Raw genomic sequence first — 19530 nt, forward strand, 5'->3', positions numbered from 1 at the left:
GCTATAGCCTACTCATTCTTATCAACCACCAGTACAGCCTGCACTCAGAGCATCACGCATTTTATTTGCTGTGTCTGTACGCCCAGCATGTGCATAACGGTCCTCAGAGCAGGCTGTACTGGTGGTAAATATAGTCTACTGCTCTCAGACAAAACTGGCAGGTTGTCTGTCAGTGACAGAGCAGGATGCAGAGAAAAGTGGAAGTGCTGTCCTTGAAGGACAACTCGGTTTTGTTCTTATTTAAATAACAAATAGGCTACATTTTTTTGTACAACCTACATTTTTACTTCTTTTGCTACAATTTTCTGCGACACTCTTGTCCTACTTACAAATACAGTTTTGTGCAGGCTACACTTTAAGGGGCCCTTTAAACGAAACAAAAACTGGAAACTTTTCATGCGTTTCGACTGTTCGTTTACATGACAACAGCACTTTGGGGAATGAAAACACAAATTTTTGAAAACGGGTTTCAAAGTGCAAGTTTTTAAAAATGCCACCATTATCGTTTCCATGTAAACACCCAAAACGGGAATCTTTGAAGACGGTGACGTGTCGATTTTAAACGCAAGCGCGAACAAACATGCACAACAATGGCAGAGTACATGGTACTGCTGTTGCTGCTCAAGAGTTTGCAAACGCTTCTTTAGCAAAGTGTGGATTTACTTCACCAATATAACAACCAACAGTAGAGACGCATCGTATACGGCATATAATCATCACTTCCCTACAGGTACTGTTTACTAACCAGGTGACAGCGCCAACTACTGGCCTAGCATACATAATACAGCGTTTTTGTCTATTTTCACGGATATGTGTAAATACGAATGGTTTTGAAAACGTTGTCGTGTGTACATAAAACTTTTTAAAAACACAATGTTTTTGACTACATCATTTTCGTATATAAACATAGCCTTATTTGTTAGCCTATCTATCTCAGTAGCAGAAATTTTAATGTGAGATTTTGGAAACAATATCTTAATTTAGCGGAAATAGTCGAAAGAAAATTATTTTGAGCAGACAGTGGTTGAAAAGAGTGAATATATTGCGGGAGCAGGACTAAAAAGGAACAGTCCCGTGCATTCCCTTTAAGGTTAGATACATTGTCTTCCACACTAAACGCGTTCCTGTACTTTGTCAAAAAATCAGTTTCAAGTAACTGTCACATGATAGAGTGACAAGGCTGTTACACACTTTGGTGCAATAACGATGTGTAAGATGAGCCCTAAGTAAAAAAAAGTAAAAGTAAAAAAAAAAACAGCATAGAGAGACTTGGAAACAACAAGAAATTTCAAGTGTATTGGATGTCCACTGGAATAATTCAAGGGATATTTTTCATCAAATCAGGTGAGACCACAGTGTCTGTTCTCTTTTTCCCAATTATGAAAGCAAAAATAGTTTATTTGATGTAAATGCCACATTAAAAATACCAAGTGTTACAACTAAACTACACTTTACTAAAAAATGAAATGGTAACTTTTTAAGTTTGTTATAGATTTCGACTTAAAATGGAAAATGTTTATTAAACCAAGTATGTACAGGTATATAACCATCCTCAGTCATCAGTGATTTGGTTATAGGCCTTAATGAGCTTATTGGTATAAATTAGATATAGACCAATATATTAAAGTCTAAATTGTTGTTGTTGCTGCCGTTCTACATTATATATTATAGCTGAGTTACTCATTAAAGGGATACTTTACCCAAAAATTAAAGTGCTCATCTTTGACATTTACTCTCCTCAATGTTGTTTTAAACCTGACTTTCATTCATCTTTGGAACACAAGTGGAAATATTTTCAGTAATCTCTCATCATTGTCTCATTGCTTTTGTCCACCCAACCACTTGATTTTTATTTGTTCTTGATGTTTTTTAAAGCTTGGAAATGCTGATTAAATATACTTTCCAAAGAATTAAAATTTTTTTGGTAAACTATGTATATGTAATGTAACTTTGCTTCTTTTTTCTTAACCCATCACTCGGTTAGATGCCTTCCTGACACATTGACAAATTTTAGTCCAGCCAGCTCATCTGGGTGAATTAGAAGAAGTGTGCGTCATCATATACAGTCCCCTCCTCCCTTTGGTTGTGACCAGGTTCCTCTCATCAGCAGGTGTCTGCTGCACAGGCATCAATTAGAGTGTTTGCGGAGGCTAATAGGATGAAACTCAATCAGGGCTCTTAATTGCTCAACTATGTAAAAAAGAAATCACATTAATGCTGCTGATTAAGAGGATGGCAATAGATGCAACCTAATTAGTGAGGAAAAAACTCAAATAACTCATCCATGTACACATCCATTACAACCACGCCACAACTTTATGTAATCTTTTTTTGAGGCACATAACTATTGTGTGTTGATTAAACTTACACTGTTTTGTTAAACATTACATGATTATGATTTTAGCGCGGGTGCGATTTGATAGATTCATCGATGTGGAGCATCAATTTTAAATGCACATCTGCCCCTGAAGTGGCCAGATGATGATCTTTTCATCAACTGTTCTCATTTGAGCACTCAACTCCCTTAACTAAATCCCTCAAGTGGCTTGCTCATCCTTTATTTTAAATCACGAGTTACATATGGACCAGTCCCAAGAGTGTATGCCCTACATGAAATGCAATAACATATGTTCTTCAATAGAGCAACTTCGTGGAGTCTTTTGCCTTAATGAGCAGGGGCAAGGCTTTGAGAGCGAGAGTGTACAACCCAGAACTGCCATATATCAGCTGAGTACCAATCAAATAACACAAAGACCTGAAAATCTCTGTGTTTGTGTGTGCTGCTCTGAGCAATTTACAGCAAGAGCACAACGTGTCCATCCCTCACCAGAGGCCAACAAAAGGGCAATTCAAAGCCAAGAGCTCTCAACACGGTTTAACAAGCCACAGGAGAGCCCTTCAGGAGTGGCGGGCCAACAGCTTGCGGCTGGTAATTGCATCCCTATTAGCATTGAGTAACTTTCATCATCAACGCAAGCAAAGCCACGCGCAAATCCAGACAACAGAGTCAGAATCCAAACACATGCTGCGATGGCATGCTGTGATCCGCAGAAAAGAAAAAAGAAGCTCGGGGGAAGATTTTACATGTTTTAAAAAGGCTGATTTTCTGCATACAAAGTGCACTTCACAATGAATATCAAATACATTAATATTGATTTCTTCACCTCCGGAGGGTGGGCAGAATTAACTGTGTGCTGACAAAATAAATTTAGTAGACACTTTTCATCCAAAGTGTCCACTGCTGTTGTAGTAATCCTTGTGTCATTTTTACTGAAGGATTATATGCAGAATGTTCATGGGAAAGAGATCGACCTGCTGCGGACTACAGTGAAGGTTCCAGGGAAGAGGCCCCCTAGGGCCATCTCCACATGTGCGGCCCCCAGTCCCAAAACCAATGGGCTGACCAAGGACATGAGCAACCTGCAGCTTGGACAGACACCAGGTAACGTGATCATGCTTTTGGTTTGTTGTTTTTGTTTTTTTGTTTTGTTTTTTGTTTTTGTTTGGTTTGGTTTGTTTTGTTTTTTTTGTTTTGGTTTGTTTTGTTGTTTTTTTTGTTTTGCTTTTTTGTTTTGTTGAACTGTTTTTTGTTTTGCATTAAATTAAATTGGATGATAATATAACAAAAAATAAATAATTATGAATTTAATCACTTTTAAAAAAAAATATATATATATACTTACTATCTATCACTGTAACATTTTAATCATGCTTTTTCTTTGATTTTTGTTTTATGATTTTTAAGATTAATTGATATAATTGGATAACAATATAAATTATAAAAATTATTTTGTATTTTTATTTGAAATATATAAATACATACTGATCATCAATCAAGGGTGTTCCCCTTCCTTGAGAAAATAGTTTCCAACATGTCTTTGACCATACATTATACAAGTATTTAGGAAAATGAATGGATAATAAAATATATTTAATTCTGTATAAATTAAAATAATTAATTATAATATTTAATACATATTAAAAATAATACAAAACATTTCCTTGCATTGTTTTATCAAATACTTTCCAAGAAAACAAATGTATTACCAAAGTATCTTAATGTCAATGTAATAGGTCTAGGAAGCGGTCTTCATTAGTAGAGAATTAAACGATTAAGTTATTGTTTCGTTATTCGTGTAACACTCATTGGATCAACAATCCTTAAGCCCCCCAAGGAGTGTTAAAGACCCTTCTCAGTCACATACACACACACAAAGCACCAGGAGGACCAAACTAATAGCATGAATATTCAGTGACCCATAATACATGTACTAATTATTGTCATGAATATTAATGCAATCAGCGCTCGTTCTCCAGTCAGGCAAGTCCGAAATGAGCACTAATGAGAGGGAGAGAGAGAGAATGAGAATGAGGGAAGGAGCGAGGGAGTGGTAAAGGAGAAAAGAGAGATAATTCACAGTGGTACGGCAGTCAAGCTTTTGTAAGTGAAGTATTTGACTGTAGGGCTGGGTCAGTGGCGTGAACACATGCACCTTTTATTCCTTTGGTTTTAACATCTAATTTTTCCGAGAGCTCCAATTATGCACCGAAACCATTATAGCATATCTTCACACACTGCTGTTCTTGCGCTGTGTGTGTGTGTGTGTGTGTGTGTGTGTGTATAGACCCTTTTCTGCCCTCATACATACATAGTGTTTATTTTCCTCCAGACGACCACTGATGTAAAAATGTAGTTTATCAGGGCTCTCCTGAAGTATGATGAGCATTTGCCATTTACCCAAAGGTGCTGCCGTCTGATTTATCCGCTACAATGGAGATTAAATTGAGTCGTGACATTTCATTCAGTCGAGTTTGCAACGGGCCATTGGAGGCCCGTGGGTACACCTTTTTGCAACAACAACATATTAAAAGCCAGAAAATTAAGTATTTACTAAACCCCTCTTTTTTGTGTTTAAACTACATTGAGTATTTTGTGTGTGACTGTAGCTAGAGCAGACAGTATCATCAAATCAGCGTTATTTACATTTTGTTCCCCGCTATTGGACAAACTGTTAGATTTGCTCTGTTTGTAAGCCCAGAAGCCTTGTGGTTGATTGTGTTTGAGTCTGTATGTGTGTGTCATATCATATCCCTCCCACGTTCTTTTGTGAGCAGTTGTGGTGAAATCTTATTAGTGCGATTAGATGCGGCTTCCTATGATGTCCACTTTAATTTCCACATCAGACAAACCTCTCCCGCAGTTCAATGATGACTCACGGTGGTGATAAATAATTAACCTTCGAGTAATCTGATGTCACTATTTATGCACTTTGACGACAACAAATAAAGAAGTTCTGTGCATGGGTGCTAGTAACACTTATTATTATTATTATTATTATTATTATTATTATTATTATTATTATTATTATTATCATTAACAAGCATTACAATTGTAACAAAGATGCGCATAGAAAAAAAAGAGGGATGCACTGATATTCAAATTTTGGTCAATATCATTAAATTGATAATCACAATTGTAAAATTGGATACTGACTTGTTTGTATAAATTAAAGCACAAAAAAAAACTAAATTATTTGAAATGCCACTAATGATTAATGCACCACAACAAAATACAGTATAAAAATTGTAAATTTTTTGCTGCATATTTTGCTTTATATTACATTTAATTAGTTGGTTTACCCCAAAATGCAAAAAAAATATCATCATTTACTTAGCTTCATGCCATTTCAAATCCATAAGAATTTCATCCATTTTTGGAATATAAAAATGCTTTTTTTTTGTTCTCTCATCCATTAATTGAAAGTCAAGGTCTAAAATCTACATTTAAGCTTCAAAAAGTTCATAAAGACTTTATAAAAGTCTTCTGAAGAGCCACAATCACTTTATATGCTTACACATTTAAATTAATTATTCATAATTTTTAAATATAAGCTTTGATGATAATTACAAAGGTAATCTAAATGTAAAGATTTGTCGAAATGACCATACAATATTAAATAACTGACCAATACTGCTAAAAACAAATTCTAATATTGGCTGATAACCAATATATTGTCAGTATATTTCACTTATTGTAAAAATATTTTTATAAACCATTATTTGCCAAAAAAGTAAATCAAATAAAAACTACACTCTAAATGTACACTAGAATACCATCAAAAACTGTATGGCATTACAGATGACAAGAACAAATCAGGAAATTTGGTGCATTGGGTATATTATATTAATGGTGCATTAATTTTTATGCTTCTCTCTTGCAGGATCTGTGACCAGTAGTTCTTCAGCGTCTCAGATGGCGAGTGGCATCAGTCTGGTGTCGTTTAACAGTCGGCCGGATGGGATGCATCAGCGCTCGTATTCTGTGTCCAGCGCTGACCAATGGAGTGATGCCACAGTTATCGCCAACTCAGGAATCAGCACGGGTAAGTGTAAGGACACATTACCATATGCAGCCCCTCGAACTGCTGCAGGGGGGTTTGCTTGTATGCATGTCATCGTCTTGAAGGTTTTTCTTCAGAAGTAAGAACAGATCTTTAAACAGTGATTTGTTATTCTATAGTTGTAAACACACACATACACCCACTCCACCTTTCATTGATCCTTGTGTCAAGCTCTAATGCTGCTTTAACTGTTCATCAAAGTAATGGCCACTCAGGAGAACCACATTACCAAAGGCTCATCTGTCGACGGCTAGCAGAAGAGAAATGTTTGGTGCATGATGTTTATCAGTCTGTCACCTTTCCGTTGTCAGAGAATTTCATACTTGGCTATTTTTATTAAATCTTTCATGTCTAAACAGCCACAGGGCATACACACAGAGGTCACTATTGGACTGACAGCTGTCAGGCACAGTGTTTTATGTAAGCTGATGAACTGCAGTGACATGGTGTGACTAGTTTTAGGTCTGTTATTTGACCCCTGCCTATAGTTTACTCTGTGTTTCCCCCTGATAACAATTAAAGCTGTGAAACACTTAAATGGGCTCCTGGCCGCGTTCGCAGCAGGACACTACTTGCACACAGCTGAGCCACAGGCCCCACATGACTTCAACAGTACATCTTTTAAAATGTTAGGTTTTTCATTCTAATTATTTTCCACAAAACGGTCATGTTTTGGTTTTTAATATGTTCTGTCACCTTTAAACCTGTTTCACACATCACACGTAAACACAGGGTTTCCGCAGGTCTTAAAAAAGTCTTTTAAGTCTTTACCTTTTCATTTTTTAAATAATTTCAAATGTCAGTTTTCAATGATTTATGTTTAAAATATCAAAACATTATTTATATATTAAAAGTTAAAGTATTCCATGTCCGCAAAGCTGCATTAAGCAGTGTGTAAATGCATCTAAATGGCTTTAATGCCGCTTTCCAATTTTGTTGATACTGATTTCATTTGTTTGGTAAAAGCCCAAATGCAAGAATTTGACTCAAAGGATGGTGCACAGTTTTAGAAAAAATGGCTTAAAGGTAAAAATGGCCATACAACTATATAGAAATGATTTATTTCTATTATTGCTGTGAACTTACCCCACAGAAGATGAAGAATATAAAAAGATTCAGGAGCCAGCTGTTAGCACAATTAGAGATAAGATATCAGCACAATAACATTATTTAATTACCGTTATCAATAAAATCCCAGAAAGTGATTGAGATATCACTTTTTGTCGTTATCTCATACCCCTAATTTATATTATTTAATTGATATAATATTTTATCGATAATAATTGTTAAAAATAAATAAATATAATAATCAATATTTTTGACTTTTGACATTTTCTTAAAATGGTTTAAAGGCTGAAATGTAAAGTTAGCATTTTATAAAATGTTCAGTTTTTGTGAAAACTTGGGTTGTACTTTATTTTACAGTATGTGTACTTACATGTACTTATAGTGTACTTACAGTTTATCTAAGAAAGTTCTGGTAATACAGGGTAACTATATGGGTAGGGTTAGGTTTAGGGGTAGGTTCAGGGTTAGTATCTAATTATTACAGAGTTATTGTAATAACTATAATTAGTACATAGTATGTACATGAGGAACAGGACTGTAAAATAAAGTGCTACCAAAACTTGTATCTGAACTGTAAATTATGCTTTTTACAGTAACTTTACAGTTTAATATGGAACTATAGACATTGCCCAACCCCGCTTATATGGTATTAAATTAATTTGTGCAGGTCTTAAAAAGGTCTTATATTTAAGCTTAAAAATCCTGCAGAAACCCTGAAACAAAGCTGCAGCAGTTAAGTGCCAGTTAAGCACAAACCTCACCTCGAAACTGATTCTAAAGATTTCCACAGTTATTTTAATCACAGTGCTGATTGTCTACACAGTGCTAAAACATATACTAAACACTTACCCTAAAATGAAAAAAGTAACCTCAACCTTAGTTTAGCATTGGTAGCAACTGGTTTAGAAGAAGAAAAAATCATGCCAACATAACTTCAACAGGTTTTTTTTTTCTTCTTCTTTTTTTCTGCTTAACCAAAATGTGACTTTAATTTCTGGCCTACTGCATTTAGCATTTCCTTTAATAATGTCCATTAATGATGGAATTCATATTTAAAGTGAGCAAAAGAGAACTGTTACAAAGTTGATCATCTAATTTACAAGATCAGGCAAAGCACAATAAATTCACCATCCACATCACAAATCCGCCAGAAATGTTAATAAAGATAAAAATGTTAGTGTTTGTTGACAGATGCCCTTTCTTTAGAACAGTAAGCATTTGAATAATTGTCTGTATGTGTCACTGTGTTTATCAGTGACTTCAGCATTAAAACAGCATGGTAAGAGATGGTAAGAGAATCCATCAGTGGCTCTTCTTCAAGTGACATTCGGTTTGGTTGTTCGGACACTGCGGCGCTCCGGGGGGCTGTGTTATGAGGCTGTGTGAGTGCTTGTATGCAACCCCCCCCCACCCCCACCCACCCAGGAATCTCATAAAAATAACCTTTCTGCTGCTCTAATGATGTGTCTGTCCACGGCCTGACTGGATCAGATCTGATGGCTGAATGACTGTAGTGCTGGACGCTGATTACTTGTCACCTCTTGCCCCCAGGAGCTGATAGGAATGAGATCCAGTCTTTTTTCTGAGAGAAGTGAAGAGAGATAAGTGGTAGCAAAGTAATTATCTGACGTTCCTTGCTTTGCGCTGTGAGAGAGAGATTGTTGACTAACCTCAAACACTTTGTTTTGTCTCTAGCCAGGAAGTTGCATTATTTTTTTTTCATATTAGCTGAATGAAATCCAATACTTTTTTTCTTACTAATTTTGGGATTCTGTACTGAATAATTCATAGAATCAAGAGTTCTCACAAAAATATGTGCATTTTGCAGCATTTTGCAGGTGAAGAAATCTTGTTATCATTTAATCACCAGAAACTTGCCACAAAGATATGATCCTGTCTTCCTCTGAGCCAGTTACCACTATTTGTTAAATTCTCAGCTGGTTGTATGAATTATTTCTAATGACATTATTTTATGCCTAATTATGCATAAAGTAATGAATTATGACCAGTGACAGAAGAAAATGCAAACATGACCCAGATGTTTTCTGCTACATCTGTGTGTTTTTTACTACTTTTCATCCAAAGGGTGACAGAAAATTACAGATTTTTTGACCAAATATGTTAATGGATAGCTGTTTGATATTAAATATATTTTATATATTTTTCAATATATATATTTATAAGTTAAATATAAAAAAAAAAAAAACATTTTTTAATTTTTATTAATTTTATTAATTTTGTTGAACTTACAATTCAAAATGTTTTGCAAAAATGATTTAATGGTCTAAAAGTAAGCTTGCTTATTCCTTTTCCTGAATGCAATTCTTTTGACTAAACACATACTGACAGCCTTGTGCTTTTTATACAGAATAAACTGAGCCGGTTTGAACTGAGATCATTTAAAACTACAGATGCCTTTAAAGTGTAATTGTAAGAGGGTCAAAGTTGAAGAGAGCTACAGTGGTTGACACTTGGCTGTGTGCCGTCTGAATGAGTTGGATCACATCAGAGCTGACTCGTCCTGACTGGACATGGCTGTCATTTGAGAAACACAGCCTCAGTAATGAGCTCTTTTATTCCAGAGGAAACAAAGCCAAGTCCATTTAAAGGAGATAATATCCCCTCCAGTGACCGGCTCTCTGTGTCTTTTTGTCTCACTCCGTGTTGTCTTGAGGGCATGGGAAAGGCAGTGACATCCCTGTCTCTTTACCTGGAGCAGACTTAGCTCCAAGCAGACAGTTGCAGAAAAAAATATCCCCTTCCTCCCTCCCACTGTGGCTATTCTTGATCCTCCCTCTCTTTTGCTTAATAATGAGAGACAAACAGCAGAAGACGTAATGAGTGTCTCTTTGATTACCACGGCAGTGTTTAGGTGCTCTGGGGTACATGCTTTTGGTTCGACCTGCCTTTAGATAAGTTCCTGGCCGTGCTGATGTCATGTCACCCAACTTGTTGATTAATGCTCTTTTACAAAGGGATGTCCCTTCGTCCTTCTGTTGTTTCCAAGCTAGTACTGGCCTAGCAACAACCTAGAAAAATGCACATAGCTAGATATGTTCTCTTTGTATTCATGTTGCATTCATAGTGTTGAAAAACTTGCATATTATTTTCAGCAGGTTTACACTCTTGTTCAAAAGGGGTTGGTGATGGTGTTTTTTTTATTTGTGAATGTTTTTGAAAGAAGGCTCTTATACACACCAAGACAAATTATGGTTGCTTATTTTAATATATTTTAAAATGTAATGATTTTCATCAGCCAGTCTCCAGTCTGCCTATTTGGTGCTCAAGGATTTTTTAAATGAATAGAATGTTTAAAAGAACAGCCTATATTTGGAATATAAACCTTTTCTAACATTATAAACATCTTTACTGTCACTGATCTATATATGACTGGATCGCTCATGCGTTCTAAACTGCCAGCAGACAGTGAAGCCTCCGCCATTTTACTAATCCCTACCAGCAGAGAGCACCATTGAGTCACATGCAAACCGCTGACCTAAAATAACTAATTTGAAGCAAATTAGTCAAACAGGACTAGTTTTTATGTTATGTGTATGTAAAGCTAAAGCTTTGTCTTTAAATCCGTATTGTCTATAATCAGATATTTCTCTGAATAAATTTAGATTTCAGAACGAGCACTTTGTCGATTGTTATATATGTTGAGGTCGTGTCCGTCTGATGTTTATCATGTTCATGATGTTCGCTACTGTAATGAACGCAGCTTTTTAATAAGTAGGGGAAGTTCCCGACATTTAAAAAAAATAACCGCTTAAATGCCTAGGGTGTTTGCATTGTAATAATGTACAGAGATTTATAAATGCTGACTTGTTAAGCCTGGTTCACACGGCAGGATAATTAGGCCGATTTTAGCCCCGATTCACCCCTTCCGACAATCTTAAGGATGCTCCGATTATCGTAAATTAATCTGATCAGATATTCCTGCCATGTGTGGTGTGTTAAGACTGCTCTCCTCTGCTCGGAAGGACGTCGGGACCGCTCCGATCTCAAATCGGGGATATCCAACATGTTGGATTTATTTGGCCGGATTTCTTCTCGTGTGTGGTGTCCCCCAAGGACAAACGATCACGCAGCCTGTGGACTGTGGCGTGTAGCCAATCAGAAAGCGAGGTGACGAGGCGGCGAGGAAGTACCGGGAAACAAAATCAAAACAGCCGGCGGCATGGCGCACCAGAAAGTCCGGTTTCTTGTTTTTCTTATGTTTTTTTTCGGTTAAAAACAAATTTCCCGTCTGACATGGGAATGCTCGGGAGCCAAATCGGTTCGTGTGTGATGTGTTGATTTTGCCGTGTGGCTGCACACCACACACTGTACGACCAAAATTGTTAGACCCGTGATTTTTTGTCGCCGTGTGTGGGGTCTCTCAGGTTTGGAAAATCGGCCAACAATTTTAAAATCGCCCCTTGTGAACCAGGCTTTAGGTGATATTTTCTCATTAAAATCATACAATCTCCTATTAATTCAATAGACCGTTTATGCACACTGGGGATTACCAATATGGCGGCGCGGCGGCTTCACTTTCATGACATCATGAGCAATCCAGTTCTATACACAAATCCGCCGCGTACTCTATGGGCGCCGCCATCTTGCCTGCCGCCATTACTGCGTGCCTGCGAAGTGTGACGGTGTGACACATGCCGGTGCCCTCTAATGACATTTCAATGAAAGCGGATCCTGCTCGTTAAAGAAAATGACTGGTGAAAGGGAACATTGGGTAGATGATGTCAGGCAGTGGCCAAAACTTACTGATAAAGGTAATTTAATGTAATAATGTAAAAATATGTAATGTAATTAAGAAGTGTATTAATTGATAACAACAATAAAACCGAACGCTGTCATTACTAGCTGTGTTGCTAATATGTTCACAAGCTTCACAAGTTTTAAATAACTATTAGGCCATCCTTAAAAATATTCTTGTTTGCCAATAACCCAACCGACCCTGTCAGTTTAGGACCGACCCAATTAATTATTTTTTTTCCCCTTTTAGTCCGACCGACTTGCTGATTTTAATTGCGTTAAGACCCACAGATTTTTTTTTTACCCTTCAAACAACTAATACAAATGCAATAAAATGTTAGACACACGTAATTGATGCTTTTCACACGCTCTCACGCCACACATCCATTTTCTCACGCACAGAAAAATCGCGAAGCAAAGAGGACACGGAGACACTCAGCTCTCAGATTCTGTCAATTTTATCATGAAATTCAAACAATAAATACTCCTCCACTTGACCAGGAACTCTCAGTATGGCCGTAAACATGGGCAGTCAATGTGCAACAAAGGTTCGTGAATTTCACAAACGGTTTTATACCATGCCTGTAGTTCTGTGCTGTTGTTAAAACAGCCAACCACACAACACGCTCTTCCCGGCATCACTGGACAGCATACGTACTAAAAAAAACTAAATAAAAATAACTTTTCATACAGCTAACATCTGCTACTTCCTTAGCAGCAAGTCACGCTGTGGCGGCGCTGCTTTACTTCCATGTTTCACCGGATTTTGTATATTATAGATCAGTGCTTTTGATGCATTTAATACATCCTTGCTGAATAAAAGTACTAATTAAAATCTTTCTGAATACAAAAGTTTGAATTGTAGTGTACATTAAATGAAAATTTAATGTGGTGTTACCAATTAAAATGTTTTATATATATATATATATATATATATATATATATATATATATATTATTTATTTATATATATATATATTTTTATATAATTCATGAATACATGTGAGTGTATGCAATTGAATTATTTTTTTGTTTGTTTGTTTTAAATATTTTTAATGTGCAAAATAATATAAATGGTCTTTAAATTTTAATTATCGTAATAGGGAGGTTGTATCACCCTGACTTTTTTTTGCCCCTGAAAAAAAAAATATATTAACCTGAATTTTAATTCTGAAATTTAAAACACACTCATCAGAGATCACGTCTATTCAAGTCATTGTTTGTTTTAATTGCATTTTTAATGTATTTTTACATAAATAATAGGTCTGGATCAAAAAAAAAAGTTACATGTCACTGATCTTTAAAACAATTTTTTTTTTTTTTTACAGTGACCTGGCATCCACCCACAAGAATCTCTCGCTAGTTTTAGTTTGTTTCGTTCTCCATAAACGATGACAGACATTTAGCCTTTGCCTTGAAGTGGATTATTCCATGATAATGTATGTGATGTGTTGCTCCTCCTTTCCTCCGAAACAACTGGATATTCTTTAAAACAAAACCTAAAAGCAAACTGGCTGTGACTGAATGTCTGCCAGAATTATAGCAGACGAATTAATGAATTTTTGAGAAAGCATTGAGCTTGAGAAGACAAGGATGGAGAATATGCAGGAGAGGGAAAGGTGTATTTGACGTTGAGGTGTGTGTAAAAGGGAGAGCTCGGACAAAGCGGCTGTTAGAACGAGGTGGTTAATTGTTCACTTTGGGATGGCATCTTGTCAGCAGAGATAAGTTGTCATGTTTTCCACTTGAGCTGAGACTAAACGATTGTAAAATAAGTTACGGCCATCCTTGGGGCTGTCTGCTGATGCACAGCGCTGGGAGCATGCTCAGTGCCAGCCTGCCATCCCCCCACCCCCTCTCAACATCAGCGCTTTCACTCTGCCTGATATTGATGTGAACTGAATGTTATTTTATTCTGCCGCTAGTCACAGCTGTCAGTGCCGCTTATGAAATGTGAAGCAGCCTTCTGATAGCCTGAGCCAGAGAATCCAGCCAAACGCCAGGCAGAACTGGCCTCACATGAACACAAGGGCTCTATCATTTAAACCAGAGCAGACACCACAGAATATTCTATAGGCTTGCTGTAAAATAGAGTTGAATGTTAACATCAATCTCTCTCTTTGTGTCCAGATACCGGTCTGGGAGATTCTGTGTGCTCCAGTCCAAGCATATCCAGTACCACCAGTCCTAAGATAGATCCACCTCCATCGCCTCACGCCAACCGCAAAAAACACAGGAGGAAGAAGAGCACCAGCAACTTCAAGGTGGATGGCTTCTCTGGAAATGCAGAAGGTACTTCCTCTCTCCGTCCCACTCCATCTGTAGTCTTCTCTTCTCTCTCAGATCTGGTCAGACCTCTGCTGATCCTCCCTTGTCTGTAAATGCAGCCATGTTCCTAAGAACCACTGTAATGCTTTGATTCTTAAACTATCTTTAACATTCTAACTGCAAATGTTATATGATATTACACAGGGTGAGTAATATGTGTTAAAGTCTGAAAACTATTGCAAAAAAGTCCACTCCGAAAAACTGTACATTTAAAACCTGTTTAAACCTGGAAACAAAAAGAAAATTCTATAATGCTGCATTTCTAGGTCACTAATCAAATTAGTATTCATAAGAAGCCAACATTTCAAAAGTACTAATACCTAAAAACTTACTTCTATGTTTTGTTCTACTGTGTAAACTGCACTCACTCACAGCCCAAACGTTCTTATTTAGTAATTTATTCAAAACATACGATTGCGAAAATGAACATAACTGATTCCGAATTTTTGTTTTGGGTATGAATGTGTGTAATTTACATTGTAGAACAAAACGTAGAAGTATCGTCAAGTTATGTTTACCACAGGCTTTATTTTACTCATAAATTGAAAACCCCCATTATAAAACCCCATAGAAAAATCTTAAAGGAGAATTTTGATTTAAGAATTAAGATTTTGATTCTACTAAAGCATAAAAATACCATAATATGTTTGCAGATATTTAAGAAACATGCTAAGTTAACATGCTTGTTTATCTGCCAAACAATGCTACAGTCAGTGGCCCGCATTGTCATGTGTCATGTCACTCCCCGAAACAGTGTATGTTTTAGTCCACTGGCTGAGACTGATTTTAACCACACCCATAAATTTATGATCAACAAATATTCCAGTGTCCCTCTCTCTCATAGCTACAATGTGTGAGTAGATAGGTCTCATCATTTTGAGGTAAATGTGTTCAAAAATCTGAAAATCTGTGTGTAACTTTAAGGAACGTCACTACTGAACACCTTTTACATAACATTTAGTTTGTATATGTATACCACTGTTCAGAACTGTGCTAGCTAACCATGTGCTGATTAGCATCTTTGTGCTAGGTTAAAAAATATCTAAAATTGTCACTACCGAAACATTTGGTTGAGTTTGAGTAGTAACATCTTTGTTTTTGTTTTTTTGAGATGTTATCCCATAGCAATGTCACTACCAAAACAGTCACTACCATAACATGTCACCATTGTTTCGGTGATGACCATAGGGAACACATAATCCTCATATTTGGAGGAAATAAACAAAATTTTACAGTTCAGTTTTGCAAATTTTTTTTTTTAGTGTGTTTTAGTATGCGTGTTAAAATTCTGTAATGTGGTGTGGTTGCTACCAAAGAATTACGGTCACTACCGAAACATGGGATGTTTTGTCAAAAATAAATGAAGTATACTGAATTATCAGCAAAGATGTTATGAGAGTTTAGTTTTTAGTATCTAGATGTAAGCAAAATCGTAATAGGTCAATATAACCCTTCTAAATAAATTATTATTATTTATTATTGTGTTTCGGTCATGACAAATTTGGGGGAAACTTTCTGATGATGAGAATTAACTGCACAATTATAGAAATGTGTACTTTGGATATTATGCAATTTGCTTACATACAAATGTTTGGAAAAAAAAAAAAAAAAAAAAAAAAAATATATATATATATATATATATATATATATATATATATATATATATATATATATATATATATATATATATTATATATCTTTTTTTTTTTTTCAAGACGTTTTCAACCCTGGCTTTGGACAAATTCATCTGTACATTTGATTATAAACAAAGAAGCCTTCCTATATACCGGCATGTGTAGAAACACAAACACACTGCATACACTACTAATGTCACACATACATAAACGCAAGTGAGCACACACCGTCATGCAGTGAAGTTGTTTCTGCTGTGACGGTGCAGTAGAACAGATGTTTCTGAGCAGCAGATGTGTAATATGTTTCCTGCTGTCAGTATGGATCAGGCAGCTGACAGGCCTGCGTGGAGCAAGAGAAATATGCTGAGTGATTATTACACACTCACACAGACAATCCAGTTAAACGCCGTCTGTCACTCACACACACACACACACACACACACACACACACACACACAGACTCCACTCATCACTGCAGCCACCCATTCTGACACAAAAGATAGATATTTGTATTTATTTTATTATTCGCCCTCAGTAACACACTACCATTCAAAAGTTTGGCATCAGTGCATTTTTTTTATTTTTTATTAACTTTTATTTAGCAAGGATGCATTAAATTAATAAATGAAATAAAGTGACGCTAAATAATTTTACATTGTTGCAAAAAACACTGGAGTAATGATGCTGAAAATTCAGCTTTGCCATTACAGAAATAAATTAAATTTTAGAATGTATTAAAATAAAAAATAAAAAACTATTCTTTTAAGCTGTAGTAATGTTTCTATATTTATCAAAAGTAACAAACTTGTATTGTTCTTTGAAAAACTGGATAAATAAATGGACCTAAGAATTTATTTATTTTGCAACTTTAAAAAAAAAAAAAAAACTTGAATAAGTAATATTTAGGATTTTATGGATATGCCTTGCTACATTTTTATGATTTCGTGTATGCATTTATACCAAACAGTAGCACTTGGTGTAAATGGGTTTTCATTTTCCAGTAAGTAGTTCATAACCTCTTGACAGGGTGAGAATACAGTACTAAAGTGTTGTAAGGTCGTCTGTGTATGTGTGTGTGAGAGAGGAGTGATGTAGGAATGATGGATGAGTGTGTGTCAGCTCATAGAGTGTGTGATTAATTAGACTGCGCTTGTGTGGGTAGCCGCGGCCTCTTGAGAGCCGAGGATCAGTGCTTGTTTAAAATGTTCCCAATCATCCTTATTGATCCTCTCCCAAAGGGGGCCAATATATTGTCAGTGAGGGAAGAGTATGGATGCATGTATGTATACACATCAGTGTGTTACATGCAGTGTGTATCCGAAGGAAATTTAATCAGCATATTTCAAGCAGTATTAAATACCATACATTTATGGGTCTCCAATCTGTTACCGGATAGAACAGAAAAACAAGGAAATCAAGGAAATCTCTGTAACTCATTTAAGATTGACAAAATCATGTATAAGCAGTGGCTTTGATTGTATACACACAGGAAAAAGTTTTCTCTTACAAAGCATAGATAAGATATATATAAGATAAAATATATAGGTGTCATTTGGTAGAAGCAAGTCAGATAAGACAAAAACAAACATAGACTGGCTCCATGATGGTATTAAACCATGCAAAATAAAATAAAGCAAAGCCAAGACTAAATATTGACACAGTAAATGGCTATTTTACATTATAATAATATTTCATAACTTTTTTTTTACTAGTGTAGTGTAGACTAGGTGAGCATTAAAAAGAGACTTCCAAAAAAAATAAAAATAAATAAATAAAAAACCTTTGTGTGTTAAAATGCACAGTAATTTTCATAGTAATGCATTGTTTGATTTTATAGTCTTTATTTGGATTGCCATTTGATGTTCAGTTTAAAATCTGTGAATAGTAGCAAAACCAATTGAGAACCACTAATCTGATGCACCATCTCTATCATGAAGTTAGCATTTGAGAGTTTTGAGAGACCATCTGTTCAACTTAATTCTCTCTATGGTGCCACCCTGTGGTCATGGAAGAGTGGAATCATGGGAAATTAGAACCCTGTTAGTCCTTAGGTTGTAGAAGGCAGATACATGAACATTGTGCAAAGATGTTATTTAATCTTGGATGGTAGATCAGATCTCTAAACCTAACCTTTTTCAAGTGTAATCTGGAAAACAGACACACATAATCTGTCGATGAAGCTGTGACTATTATGATTGATATTCTGGGGTTTATATGAAAATTGATTGTATTTCTTCCTTTACTGTGCTAGACCTGTTTACAACAAATGCAGCAAATGTAAAGAAGAAGAAGGATTCATATTTTTTTGTATTGAAACTGAGATTTTTCTTGTCGTTTCTGACCTGTAGGGGTCGGCCATTTTTCTGTGAGAAATGGGGTTACGTTAATGTACCTCACTCACCCCCTCTTTATTTCTCGCCATCACTATCTTTCTTTTTACTCTTTCCCTATCCTCTCTCCTCCCTTTCCTTTTTCCTAACCCTGGAGAGCCACTTTGTCTTGCCCTGATTCACGTTTTTTGAAAAGGTTGAACGTTGTCAGACGCTGCCCGGGCCTCTTCCCCAGCCCCCATTCGTCAGGCAGGCACTTAAGTGAAATATTATAAATAATCTACAGTATTGAAATCTTTTATCAGCTGTGTCACTTTCATTATTCAATAAGCGATTAGTAACAGTCTCCCAATTTAGCCATTAAGCACTTGTGCATGGGGCAGGGGAGTGCTGTCACGCCGGGGGCCTCCTGAAGGATAAGGCTGTCAGCCTCTCTGTTATTCATGAGCTCCACCAGCCAGGTACCGTGCTCATAGTGTTTTAAATAACACACACATACTGTCACAGTCAGGTACTGCACTCGAGGTGTTTTATAGAACTCACACACACACATGTTCTTTCATATGAGTCTTTGACTTCAAAAATGCTAAATAAATAGCTATAAAACTGTCCATATGATGCAAGAGCTATATTTAAACTCCCATGAAGTCATGTGATAACTTAGTTTGAAATTAGTTCTGAAATTTAAGTAACTCCAGACATCTGCCCTAACTGTCCTTTGTACATTCACGAACAAGTTGCTGTGCACAATATTTTTTAAACCAGTCTCTTCAATGAATTGACTGAACCCAACTAGCCTGAATGATTCATTCACAAAATCAGATTGATCCAGCTCTCATGTTCAAAACAAGTACACACTGATGAAGTGATTCAATCATTAAATCATGGATTATGGATGGTCATGGAATTATGACTTTAATTTTGGTCTGTTCCTTACACAAAATGCAAAAAGTCCAAAGCAATCAAAATATGCTTGTTTTTGGTAGTACTGTTCCTTTAAATTCTATCAAAATGA

General features: G+C 36.1%; 1 protein-coding gene across 4 annotated transcripts in view; it reads left to right on the forward strand.

The window, feature by feature from the left end:
- The window catches only part of agap1 (ArfGAP with GTPase domain, ankyrin repeat and PH domain 1), a 200456-nt gene that overhangs the window by 154608 nt on the left and 26318 nt on the right, over positions 1-19530 (forward strand). For all 4 annotated transcript variants that reach the window (XM_059571349.1, XM_059571350.1, XM_059571347.1 and 1 more), the window contains 3 exons: positions 3277-3442; positions 6222-6383; positions 14354-14515. In XM_059571349.1, the coding sequence (XP_059427332.1) occupies positions 3277-3442; positions 6222-6383; positions 14354-14515 (490 nt within the window). The remainder of the gene's footprint in view (positions 1-3276; positions 3443-6221; positions 6384-14353; positions 14516-19530) is intronic.

Source organism: Carassius carassius, chromosome 17 (assembly GCF_963082965.1).
Source record: "Carassius carassius chromosome 17, fCarCar2.1, whole genome shotgun sequence".
Classification (NCBI taxonomy): Eukaryota; Metazoa; Chordata; class Actinopteri; order Cypriniformes; family Cyprinidae; genus Carassius; species Carassius carassius.